An 11182-nucleotide genomic window follows, 5' to 3' on the forward strand; every position below is an offset into this window, starting at 1 on the left:
GAGACTGTGGCCCCTAGCTGCCCTTCAGGTCTGGAATTGAACCCACACCTGTGGTTTCCAGCCAAACAAAAGACAGGCATATGAGTTGAACATTTACATCAGGTAGATACACTCATTGGAGAAAACAATCTGGAGAAAGAAGGGCTGCTTATGCACAGGAAAACAGCTCAGGGGGCAGGAGTACATGGAGGGATGGACACTGGGAAGAGTTAACTATGGAGAGGAAGTGGGAGGGGAGCTGTTACATTGTAGTAAACTGTGGTCAATGTCATGAGACAAAGTGTATGTGAACTGTTGTATGGAAAGTGAATTTGCTCTGTAAATCTTCACCCAAATCACAAAAAAAAAAGGGGGAAAAGAAAAAAAAAAAAAGCCTTAAAACTAGACAAGATAAGCAAGGGAGTTAAGCATAGAAAAGGCTAAGGACCAAGCCCTGGTGCACACCTGAGGCACTTCCCACAGCTCAGTCAAGTTTTTTCCTCTGGGTTACTATATCCCTGGGCACCTCCTACTAGGATTCCTGGTCTTAACACTAATGACCCTCTGGTTACTCTCAGTGCCATCTTTCTCTTCAGGCTTGGAGTTTCTAGTCAAATGGATTCACTTCTGGGTCTACAACATATCCTGTACTTAGGGAATGTTCTAGGCTAGGACAGTATGGCTTCATACCGTGTCAAATAAGTGTTTTACAATCTTTTACATATCACAGCACACATAGACAAATGGTAACATTCATGGCACACCCTGGAGCAAACAGCTAAGGTTACTTCTGGTTCCATGGCACCTTGAAGGGCTGAGGGGTTCAGTATCTTTGAGCATCCGTAATGTGATACAGTTCTAACCAATTCCTTCCCTCTCCTCCCACCTTCAGAAAATCTGCTGGTGGCATGGACTGAGGTGGGACTGCCCCTACAAGATGCGTCTCTGGCTGCCTGCAATTTCTGTCGCCGCCCTGTGCACTTTGAGCTCATGAGTGAGTGGGAACGTTCCTACTTTGGGAACATGGGGCCCCAATATGTCACCACCTATGCCTGAAAAAACAGCTGCCTGGGATCCCCATTCCACCTGCATTTCATTTGGGGCTGGGTCTCCTATCTGCTTCACTGTGTGCCTTTATCTAACTTGAACCTGGAAATAAAGCAAACTGCAACATTTGTATTTCCTTGTTGAACACAGGCAACTGCACTAGGCCTGACCTCCTCAGAGAAGTGACAGCACCATGAAGGAGCCATAGATCACTTGTTGGTCTGACCACTCCATTTTATTGACAGATAAAGTCCCAGAAAGAAGGACATGGTCAAAAACCACACAGTTAGCTACACAAAGAGCTGGGACACTTGGTAGATTTGTTTCAACAAAAATCCAGGGATTGACACTTTACTGGTAGATCTAGAATCCTGGGCCTCAAGTAGAGCCCCTGAAGCCAGGAGATAGTCTGCCTTAACCAAACTGCCTTGAGGAGAGGAATGGTTCCCCAAAACTAAGGAGGTACTTTTTATAAGGGGGAAGAGATATCCTCCCAAATCTATTATCTTCTTTCCCTCCTATAGCACCTTATAGAACAGGACTTACCAGCTTGGTTTTCCAAGATGAGAAAAAAGGCTTGGCTATGGTGAGAAACTTGTTCAAGGCAATGTTCCCAACTTTCTAGGTCAGAGTACACAGAAAATGTTTGCATGGCACACTCCCATAAACTAATCAGGACATTTGCAGAGGAAGCTATGTGGTCCCAGGTCTTGCCTGAGAACTCAAAGGGCTAGGGTATCCCATACCTTGCCACTCTGTAGCCTATTTGTTGCAGCTATGGAACACATAGGTTGGGAAGCTCTGGTTTAAGGCCACAATGCACCCACCTCCCTTGATTATCCAACTTTAGCCCTGTAAGGTAAGCACCACTCTTTCCTCTTCCCCTCTCTCTGACAGTTGCATCATTAGGCTATATGCAGTAGGCAAACCCAGTATCGATGCAGTAGTTTTTCCAACTCAACTTTATGGAACATATCTAAAATGTCCACGATATGATATGCTGAAACAGACCCAGACTTTATTGATAGACAAATGCATTTCCCAGCATTGTAGGAATGGGTTTAAAAGCACAGCTTCCTGAGGCAACTGTTTCCCATGTACTTCTGACAGGAAGATGGGAAGTGGGGTGAGAGACTGGGTCACAGCATCAAGGAATAAAAAATTCACCAGTGAGGAGAAGCAAAATGGGGAGAAGACATGGGAAGTGTGGCATTGGAGAAGGAAGATGAGAAAGGGAAAAGGGAGGGGACCTTAAGGGAGAAGGAGGAAGGAAAGGGAGGCCTTGGTGGAAGAGAAGGCAGACCGAGAGCTTAGAAGGGAGCTGGTCCCAGATGCTGTACAGGGCTGACCATGACAGACATCCCTAGGCCTGGATGGTTCGCCTGGGCCTGCTCCAGAGGAAGAAGTTACATCGGGAGGAGGGATCAGTGGGAGGACCTCGGGGTCTGGCACACATGTAGAAGCAGCGCCCCAGGTTGGGCCCTGGCTTTTTCACAGTCCGCATCACACATGGCTCCCTGTGGCCCCCACAGAGGGGCATGGGCAAGGGGCCCCCTAACAGGGACTTCCAGCACAAGGTTCTCACCTCCTTCTCACATTTAGCCTCTGAAGCCTTGGCCTGCACTTCTACCACTTTGGGTGCTGCCTCTTTTTTTGAGGTCACAAGAATATCCATCAGGCTAGGAAACTCCAAGGCTGGAGAGGCTTGGGGATGGCTAGAGGATGGCTGGAAGTAGCTCATCAGGTTCTTCTGGCCTCTGCTGGAGCCAACCTGGCTTGGCCGAAGCCTGGTTGAACGCACACCAGCTTTTTTGTTTTGGTTTGTCTGTACCTGGGTTTGACTGCTGAGTTGCAGTGCCGACTGCCTGAACACAGGATCTTGTTTATGGCAAACTAAGAAGTGAAGGATCTTGAGCTGAGTGCCTGCAAATTCTGGGAGGAAACGAGTACACAGGGGTGGGCACTGTTTTGAGGATACAGAGGACACGCTCAAGACTGCACCTACGGGGCAATGGTCAGAGCCCATCACCTCGGGCAGCAGGAAGGAGTCCTGGAATGTGTCTAAGACCAGAGCCCTGTCCCCCAGCACATAGTCAAGCCGAGAGCCATAGTTGCAATGGCGGGCACCACTGACCACTGACCAGCAGGTGAAGGCCCCCTCCTTCTTTGGTTGAAAGCAACGGTAGCTATCAATGAATGGCCCTACATGGGCCCCAGCCTGGCACCCCAGGTCACTGAGCAAGCCATCCATCCACTTGCGCCCTGGATCCTCTTCAAAGCACTCCTGGGGAGGAAAGAGGAGAAGAGAATGACAGATAGGCAGAACTCAGATGCCTAAAACTGGAAGGGACTTAGACCAAGTGTTTTATTTTCCACACAAGAAAATTTGGCTGTCCCAGAGAGGATTACTGCCAAAGATCACAGTGTAGCACTATAAGAAATGAAATTGTATTTCATACATGGGATTTTAAAAACCCATCCTTGTTTTTTCCCTCTGTACAAGGCTACATTTATCTTGCGTTACTCAATAAATGTCAAATCTGAGTTTGTCTGTTTGTTTAATCAAAGAAATTCCTACAACTATTTACCAAAAGAATGGAAAACAGGAAGTTAAAAGTGGTTGCCTCTTATGCTGAGTGAAATAAGTCAATCACAAAAAGACAAATATTGCACTAGTGCACTATTGTAAAAACCAAGGAAAGGTTTACACATGGGAGGAAACTTTCTTTGTTGGTACCAGGGATGGAACGGGAAGGGAGAGAAAATTGCTGGAGAGGTAAAAGAAACGTATTGATTTGGGTGAAAGGAAAGACAATATACTAAAAGAGAGTGACCAACACAATAACACTAAGGAAAAGGAAGACAAAGAGAGGTGCACAAGAGGTACAGACAACAAAGATAAACACTTTTACACACACAATGTTGCATTATCAGTAAAAACAATAATTAATTTACAGGTGGCTACATAGGTAGAGAGGCTAAATGATCACGTAGATCTAGGCCAAAGGGAATATATTCATCACCATATGTAAGTTTGGCAGACAATATTTATACATATGTATTTGTATGTCCTATAAGAATGTCCATACATATAAAAGAGCTAAGGGGGCAAAGTTGTAACTTCTTAGCCACAGCCAAACACCCTGTGTGAGTGAGTCACTCGGTCCAAGGGCCTGGGACCATGGTTGGAGGGGGCATCAAACTCAACTGCCATAACATATTACACAAAAACACTGTTCTACATCCTACTTTGGTGAGTCGCAACTAGGGTCTTAAAAGCTTGCAAGACAGAACAATTGGTCTCTCCTTGTCCGGAGCAAAGAATGAAGAAAATCAAAGACACATGGAAACAATTAGTCCAAGGGACTGGTGGACCATGCAAACCTCAGCCTACATGATCTTGAGACCAGAAGAACTAGATGGTGCCCAGCTACCAACTGTCAACCACTCAGAAAGGGATCAAAATAGGAGATCCTAGATAGAGTGGGAGAAAAATGTGGAACAAAACTTCAAAATTATAAAAAAAAAAAAAAAAAAAAAAAAAAGACCAGGCTTACTGGTCTGATAGAGACTGATGAAACCCCCAAGACTACAGCCCCTCATAAACCTTTGGGCCTGGAATTGAACTTACTCTTGTGGTTTCCAGCCAAACAACAGACAGGTGTATAAGGTGAATATTTACACCAGGTATATAGTATACTACTTCGAATAATCAACTGTGGGAGACCAGCAGGGTAGTATCTGCACAGGAAGATAGCTCAGAGAGCAGAAATGCATAGGAAAAACAGACACAGGGAAAGGGTAACCAGAGGTTAGGAAGTGGGAAGAGAACTGTCTGTTACATTATGGGGATTGCAGTCAATGTAATAAAACAAAATATGTATGAACTATTGCATGGAAAATAAATTTGCTCTGTACACATTCATCCAAATCACAATTAAAATAAAAAAACAACTCTAAAAAATGTGGTTGATTCTAGAGAGTAGGAGGGCTGGGGTTAGGAATTAGGAAGACTGTTGGCTTTTAATTTAAACCCTCTGGCACTGTTTAGTTTTGCTTTTGTGTGTGTGTGTGTGTGTGTGTGTGCTCAAAGAGCACCCCTAACCACAATGCCTCCTGTGAGCTGAGGGGCTCCAAGGATCCATGTCTGACTACTTCTTTTTGCTCTGATACACAATCCATCCTCCATTCAATCTACTCACTCACTCAATCAATGTAACAAATATTCATAGAACACCTATTATGTGCCAGATATGCCAGGGACAAAGCAGTGACCTGAGCTAGTCCTGAGGATTAAGGAGGCTTCCTTTCAGAAAGTGATCTGGAGCTGAGATCTGAAGGTCAAGCAGAAGTAACCTAGGAAGTGGGTGTCCCAATTGAGAGAACAGCCTCTTATGATAGGCCTGTGGAGGGAGGGTGCAGTGGAACCAAAATACTTGAACTGAGGTGAGACTGGGGGTCAGAATACCAGCTAGGAGACTAATGCAATAGTCCATCCAAGTAACAGGTGATGGTCACCTAGACTAGCATGGTGCCAGAGGAGACAAAGTCACTGAAATTAAGAGATAATTTGCAGCTGGAATCAATAGCACTTGCTTGCCAACTGAATATGGGAAGGAGGGTAAAGAAGGACAATACTAGCACAATTGCCAGGTTTCTATCTGGAGCAACTGAGGGGAAGATGGTGCATTTAGAGAAATAAGAAGAGTAGGTATGATGGGAAGTAGACATATTCTGCTATTTTGGAAAGACTGCATTTGTCATGTGACCAGTTACTATTAGTTCTCTTTTCCTTGGAAGAAGAATGTAGGTGGTACACTTGAGAAACCTAGGAAAGTTCTGAACTAAGAAGAGAAGGCATAAAGGTATATGATGCCATGAAAGGAAGCAGAAAAATCAGACTCAGGTAAATGCTTAATGAGGAATAAGGCAGGGAGGGCCTGAAGGCTTGTATTTTGTAGTGTATACTCTCCACCAGCCTCCACCTGCCCCATACCACCACACCATCCTCCGATTATTTCACTTTTTCTAGCTGGGAGCCACATCTGTGTTTATATGGTTCCTCTGTATATAATGAAAGTTTGCCACAGTCCATTCTTTATGCCAAGCTTAGTGCTGAGTTAGGTTATGCCAGAATAAGTTACTGATCTTTTCCTTCATGAGGCAAGCCAAGATGAGAACTGGCTTGGAGATTCTAGAACAGTAGCTCTTAAGCCTGACTGCAAAACAAAATCAGCCTGAGAGCTTTTAAAAAATATCACTACCCTGGCCTCATACTCAAGAGATTCTGATTTAATTGGTCTGGGGAGGCACCAAGGTATTGACATTTTTTGTAAAAGCAACTTGTTCTAAGGTGTAGTCAGGGTTTGAGAACTACTGGCTGAGAGGAACTTCTGAAGTGAGAGATTCCTCTAAGAAAAAAAGACATAGGAGTGAGGGGCAGCCTACCAATTCAGGGCACACAGTGAGCAAAGCTAGAATGAAAACAGCTTTTGCTACAGGCAGAGAGGAGACAACCTGGATGGAGTGGATGAAGTGTGTATGGGTAATGAGGCTAGAAATGAAGACTGAGCACAGCACAGAAACAGCCTTGAAGGCCAAGCCTAGATCTCTTCTGTGTATCACAGAATGACAAAGGGATACTAAAAGTTCACATGCAGGAAGTAGTGTTTTAGAGAAATGATCAAGGCAATGTGGGGTCAAGTACCTTGCAGTACCATCTCCTGCCACTCATCTGCCTTCCCATGTCACCCTCTAAAAAGAATGGAACTTGCATTTCTCCATGGACACCAGGCAAATTATCTTGGAACCTTTGCCCATGCTAAAATGCTTTGCTCCTCTCTCTATCCCACGCTCAGTTCCACTCATCTTTTAAGATTCAGCCATTTTCAGATACCTCCCCTGATGTCCAGGCTAGCTTAGGAATCCTATCTCTGGGATCTCCTAGTCTCCTGGACTTTCCACCTCTACCTTAGCCCTGAGAACACCATTCTATAATTTGTTGGTCATGTTTCTGTAGTCCACCACCACACTGAGAGTTCCAGGACTAAGAGCTAGATCCGAATCATAACTGAGTCCCCAGCACATAGCTTCAAGCCAGGCAAAAGACAGGATTTACTGTATGCACCACCAATCCTCAGTGCTTTCAGAATTCTGGAATAGTATTTCAAAGCTAGCTCTCTTTTTTCCATGAAGGAAGCTGCCACCAGCCCAATACCCAGCATTGGTTGGCTAGCTGAGCAGAACCAGAGTCAAGAGTGGGGCCAGAAGTCTGCAGAGAGCCTTACCAGATTGACTGCATCCCAGTGGTCAATGGGACGGTGGGCTGTGTTCAGGTCACCCAGGATGATGACATGGCTGAAAAACACAAAGTGTAGCTGTCAAATGGACATTCAAGAGAGGAAAGCAGTAGTCCTGACTTAATATATTTTCCTAGTCTCAACAGCTCAGATAGGCCACTTCCCACACTGGGGCTCCCTAGCCAACAGCAACTCATAACAGCCTACTTCTCCAAACTTACCATAACCTTGCTGCATTTCATACTTACCAATTCTGTTCTCCAAAGGTCACATTGTTCCAAGTTTGACCTAACTGCCTCACTGATCTATATCTAAATGGTATCTTTCTGGTCTTTCAGGCACCACTTCCTCTAGGAATCATCCTTTGAGTACTCCAGTCTACCTTCACCTTTCCTGTTGCTCCCTAGAACTCTTTCAGCCTTCCCTGACCAGGATTTTCAATTTGCCCTCAGGTACTTTACCTTCCTTATTTCACTTCATCCTTAAAATTATTTTTTAAGTAAGGCAGGCAAAGGAAGAAACAGAGTTTATAAGAGTTATAGACAACAAAGGGAAATATTATTACATACACAATCACACAGTATCAGTAATAAAAAACTATAATCTACAAGTGGATACATAGGTAGACAAATACCCACAACCTTATGTAGGTTTGGTAGAGGATATTTCTACATATGTATTTGTATGGGCTGTAAATATATCCATGAGTATAGTGGAGCAAGCAAGGGGCAAAGTTATGAAGAATGAAGAAAATCAAAGCCATCTGGAAACAATTAGTCCAAGGATAAGATGGACCATGAGAACCTCAGCATTCATGACCCAGAGATCAGAAGAAGTAGATGGTGCCCAAGTACCAATGCCAACCACTCAGAAAGGGATCAAAGCTGGAGATTCTGGACAGGGTGGGAGGCAAAATGTACAACAAAATTCAAAAACACAAAAATGATCAGAATTACTGGTCAGATAGAGTCTGGTGCAACCCCTGAAACTATGGCCCTGGGAAATGCACTCACTCCCATTGATTGGCCCCCAAGACTGTGGTCCTTAGTTACTCTTCAAGCCAATAGCCTAATGCAGAAAGACCTATGTGCAGAATACCTATTCCAGGGTGAAGCACACCTTACAGCAATCAGTCATGAGACACCATGGGGGCAGCATTCACAAAGAGGGAAAGCTGGACAGACAGGAGTGCATAGTTAAGAAGGGCACAGGGTGGGGGTAGTCACAGGGATGGGAGAGGAGGGGAGGAGAGGTTTTTATGGCTGGGGATGGTAACTGGGGTGTGAAAACAAATGTGCATGAACTACTGAATGTAAAACAAATTTGCTTTGTAAATTTGCACCCAAAGCACAAATTTAAAAAAAAAAAATTATGAAAACTTCTTAGTCATAACCAAACACCTCATGGTAATAATCACAGGCTTGTGGGCTTAGTACAACAGTCTCAAGGGGGAGCTAACTCAACTGGCATTACATAGTTTACAATGACAGTGTTCTATATCCTACTGTGTTGAGTAGTGACTGGGGCCTTAAAAGCTAGCAAATGGACACCTAAGGTGCAATCATTAGTTTCTCTCCATTCAAAGCAAAGAAGAGCGAAGAAAATCAAAGATGCATGGAATGGTCCAAAGGACTAATGGATCCCATGACCAGAAGAACTAGATGGTGCCCAGCTACCACTACTAGCCACTCTGAAAGGGATCACAACAGAAGGTCCTGGATAGAGTGGAAGAAAAATATTGAACAAAACTAAAAATCAGATAAAAGACCAGGCTTACTGGTCTGATAGGGACAAGTGGAACCCCTGAGACTGTGGTCCTTAGTCACTCTTCAAGCCTGGAACCAAACTCGCCCCAGTAGCTCAACTTTCAGCCAGGCAATAGACAAGCTTATAAGGTGAACAATAATACTAGAGGCATATACACTCCTTAGAACAAACAGCCATATGAGATCAAAAGAGTAGCTTTTGCCCAGGGTAAAGCTCAGAAGATAGGAAGGGATAAGAAAGAAGGACAAACTGTGGTCAATGTCATGAGACCAAGTATATGTGAACTGCTGTATGGAAAGTGAATTTGCTCTATAAATCTTCACCCAAATCACAATTAAAAAAAAAAAAAAAGAAGGACAAATGGAAATGGCAAACAGGCAGGAAGTAGGAAGAGTGATGTTACATTGTGGGGATTGCAATCAATGTCACAGATCAATATATATATATGAATTGTTGAATGGAAAATCAATTTGCTCTGTAAACTTTCACTCATCACAATAAAAAGTTAAAAAAAATTATTCTGTGAGGAAGGGATACATACACTCATTTGACAAAAGAGGAAATAAGAGGAAAGACTAGTCTTGGAACTCACAATGAGTAAAAAGGGAAGCCAGGAGAGTTACTCAAGAGGTATCTGACTACAAAATCTATGTTTGTTTCACTTTTTCTTGTCCTCACAACTCTTTAAGAAAGCAAGACTTATTAATGTGAGAACAGTGGTGTCTGCAACCCAGCTGTGAAGGAACTCAAAGTTAGTGATCCCATATCCCTTCCAATGGAGCTTGGCTCAGGGGCAGGCACCTAGGACAAGCTCCAAGAAGTCTTGCTGTCCAGGATTGCAGTACCTGCCGGCAGCCAGGAGGGCTTCTGCTCGGATCTGCAGCAAGCGATAGAAGCGCATCTTAAAGGCCAGCCGCCCAGGCTTCCCTGGGTCTGCGTGGGGGCAGTACACGTTGATTAGGGTCAAGGTCCTCTCCTGCCCTTCCCATGTGCTAGGGAAGAAAGAAATTTCCCTTCAAAAAAGGGGTCATTTTCACACCTCTCCCCACCATGTGGCTTTTAATTAATGGCTGTCTGTGGGAGGGAAGGGAAAGAAAGGGTTAGAGACATGAATGAGCTGGTATACCCAGTTCTTTGGGAATAACTACGAGTTAGGCAGGGAAAGAGGCATCTATGATGACACCCAGGTAAACCAGGTGATGGTGCAGCCATTCAAAAAGATAGGACACCCAGAAATAGGAGCAACTTGGGGCAAATGAGTTCAGCATGGGTTAAGCTGCCTTTGAGGTACATGTGATAATAAGAGACCCAGACTTCCAGGCCAGCACCTCTACTGTAGTGATGGAGAACTTGAGGCTCAGAATAAGATTTGCCTAATGTCACATAGTGAGTAGCCCAGCCAAGACTAGAAAGGAAAGGCAAGTCTAGAAACTTTCCCATGGTGAATGCATGTTTATAAGGTGAACTGTGGAGTCACTACACTTGCAGAGTAGAATGAGCAGTGCTCAGCTCTTTGCAGACGTAGGCTATTACCGGATCTTGTGCTGTGTGAGGAGGGCCCGGCCCTCACTATCCAGAGCCCGAAGCTCCTCTTGGGTGAATTCATCCATGTTTCCATAGCAACCCACATCCCCATTCTGAGTGGCAAGGAGGCCACTCATGCCTTCTTCAGCAGCCACTGGGGTAGCACTGTCCTTACAGAAGGTAGCTACACCTAGAGACAGAAAGGGTACTCTGAGCAGGACTTGCAGCCAACAGCCTGCTGCACAGCCTGTCCCCCTCTTATTGCCTGAACATACTTTAGTCATCTTCAAAAGTGTGGCTCTGTTGACTATTCTCCAAACTCACAGGTAACTCCCTATAGTCTGGGGCAACTCTATCCAAACTTTGGAACCTCAGTTCCTTCCTCTAAAAAAATCACAGAGTAATAAGTAACAGCTAATGTTCTAAATGTTTTACATGGATACATGGTAAGTGCTGAATAACCAAACCAAACACACTGCCGTCAAGTCGGACCCGACTCATAGTGATCCCTCCTTGGGTTTCTGAGGTGGTATCACTACAGAAGTAGATTGCCCAACCTTCCTTCC

General features: G+C 44.5%; 2 protein-coding genes across 2 annotated transcripts in view; one reads left to right on the forward strand and one right to left on the reverse strand.

Annotated features, from left to right (window-relative positions):
* Nucleotides 1-1035, forward strand: part of ALAS2 (5'-aminolevulinate synthase 2) — a 27340-nt gene extending 26305 nt beyond the window's left edge. Inside the window, exon 9 of the mRNA XM_007957249.2 lies at nucleotides 872-1035. Coding sequence (XP_007955440.1) covers nucleotides 872-1035 — 164 coding nt within the window. The remainder of the gene's footprint in view (nucleotides 1-871) is intronic.
* Nucleotides 1036-2741: 1706 nt separating this feature from the next.
* Nucleotides 2742-11182, reverse strand: part of APEX2 (apurinic/apyrimidinic endodeoxyribonuclease 2) — a 10566-nt gene continuing 2125 nt past the window's right edge. The window contains 5 exon segments of the mRNA XM_007957250.2: nucleotides 2742-2773; nucleotides 2776-3310; nucleotides 7314-7383; nucleotides 9938-10084; nucleotides 10626-10806. Coding sequence (XP_007955441.2) covers nucleotides 2742-2773; nucleotides 2776-3310; nucleotides 7314-7383; nucleotides 9938-10084; nucleotides 10626-10806 — 965 coding nt within the window.

Source organism: Orycteropus afer, unplaced genomic scaffold (genome assembly GCF_000298275.1).
Source record: "Orycteropus afer afer isolate SDZICR_OR568_19922 unplaced genomic scaffold, OryAfe1.0 scaffold00719, whole genome shotgun sequence".
Classification (NCBI taxonomy): Eukaryota; Metazoa; Chordata; class Mammalia; order Tubulidentata; family Orycteropodidae; genus Orycteropus; species Orycteropus afer.